The sequence below is a fragment of the Penaeus monodon genome, chromosome 28, assembly GCF_015228065.2.
Source record: "Penaeus monodon isolate SGIC_2016 chromosome 28, NSTDA_Pmon_1, whole genome shotgun sequence".
Taxonomy (NCBI): domain Eukaryota; kingdom Metazoa; phylum Arthropoda; class Malacostraca; order Decapoda; family Penaeidae; genus Penaeus; species Penaeus monodon.
The window spans coordinates 32,453,850-32,454,891 of NC_051413.1; the positions used below are offsets into that span (position 1 = coordinate 32,453,850).

At 40.8% G+C, this 1,042-nt stretch overlaps 1 protein-coding gene across 1 annotated transcript in view; it reads left to right on the top strand.

Moving 5' to 3' along the window:
* The window catches only part of LOC119591504 (NADH dehydrogenase [ubiquinone] 1 alpha subcomplex subunit 10, mitochondrial-like), a 10,626-nt gene that overhangs the window by 6,043 nt on the left and 3,541 nt on the right, over positions 1-1,042 (top strand). The window contains exons 3-4 of the mRNA XM_037940254.1: positions 169-357; positions 499-742. Coding sequence (XP_037796182.1) covers positions 169-357; positions 499-742 — 433 coding nt within the window. The remainder of the gene's footprint in view (positions 1-168; positions 358-498; positions 743-1,042) is intronic.

A 1,042-nucleotide genomic window follows, 5' to 3' on the forward strand; every position in this document is an offset into this window, starting at 1 on the left:
TTGGTTATTTTTGTGTTGAATGCTACTAGTCTTCTGGCTAAACCTTTGGAAGTCTGTCTGTATGTATGTGTTTGTTCTGCGCATGGAATAATAAAATGTTTGCAGTATATGCCATAGACTACATAGGATTCAAACCAACAGCAAGGAAGTAACATGGTTGTCTTTCAGGTGGCCACCATCGTGAGTAAGGCACTGCGGGACAAGGACTACAGGCGGCCAGCCCCCTTTCCCTACAAGGACTCCCAGTATGGCCTCGTTGCAGCGCTCATGGACAAGACCACACATCGCTTTGATGAAAACTCCAAGATAATTGTGGTCGATGGGCCAATTGCTGCAGGAAAAACAAAGTTTGCAAAGGTATGTCTGTTACTCTTAGAGTTGCCTGTCCATTATTATATTCTTTTTCCAAGATGATGAATAGGAAGAGGCAGTGCTGCCACCATTTACATGAGGTAAAGCTTTCTGAACAAGCTTTTCTAACCTGGTTGTTCTTAACAGGAAGTGGCTGAGGAGTTGGACATGCTCTTTGTCCCAGGTGCCAACATGGACATGGTATACATCAACTCCTATGGCTATGACATGCGCCAGCTTGACTCCGAGATGCCAGACGCTGCCAAGAGTTTTGATGAAAAGAATTTCCTTCAGAATCCAACCCACCGCAATGTTGCATCTTTCCAATTTGAAATGTTCCAACTCAAGCTGACACAATACATTGATGCCCTTGCTCATGTGTTGAGCACAGGTACAGTAGACACTTTCTGTGGGTGTTCTCTATCATTGAGAAGTAATAACTGTATGTCAATGAACTCTGATCAGGCATGCATAAAAATTGGAAATGACATGTTAGTGAAGTAATGTGTGTAATCTATTACAAAAATTTGATATTAAGGCAGAACTTTTCTTGTAATTATCAAAACTATTGTTTTCTAGAAAGGGAAGGTCAAAGTAAAAGTTCATAAAATTTAATTAGTGAAGTATATACTCCAGGAATGTTGCAGTGCAGTTAAAAGTGTGTAATAGCATGCAGAGTACAATATTTGCC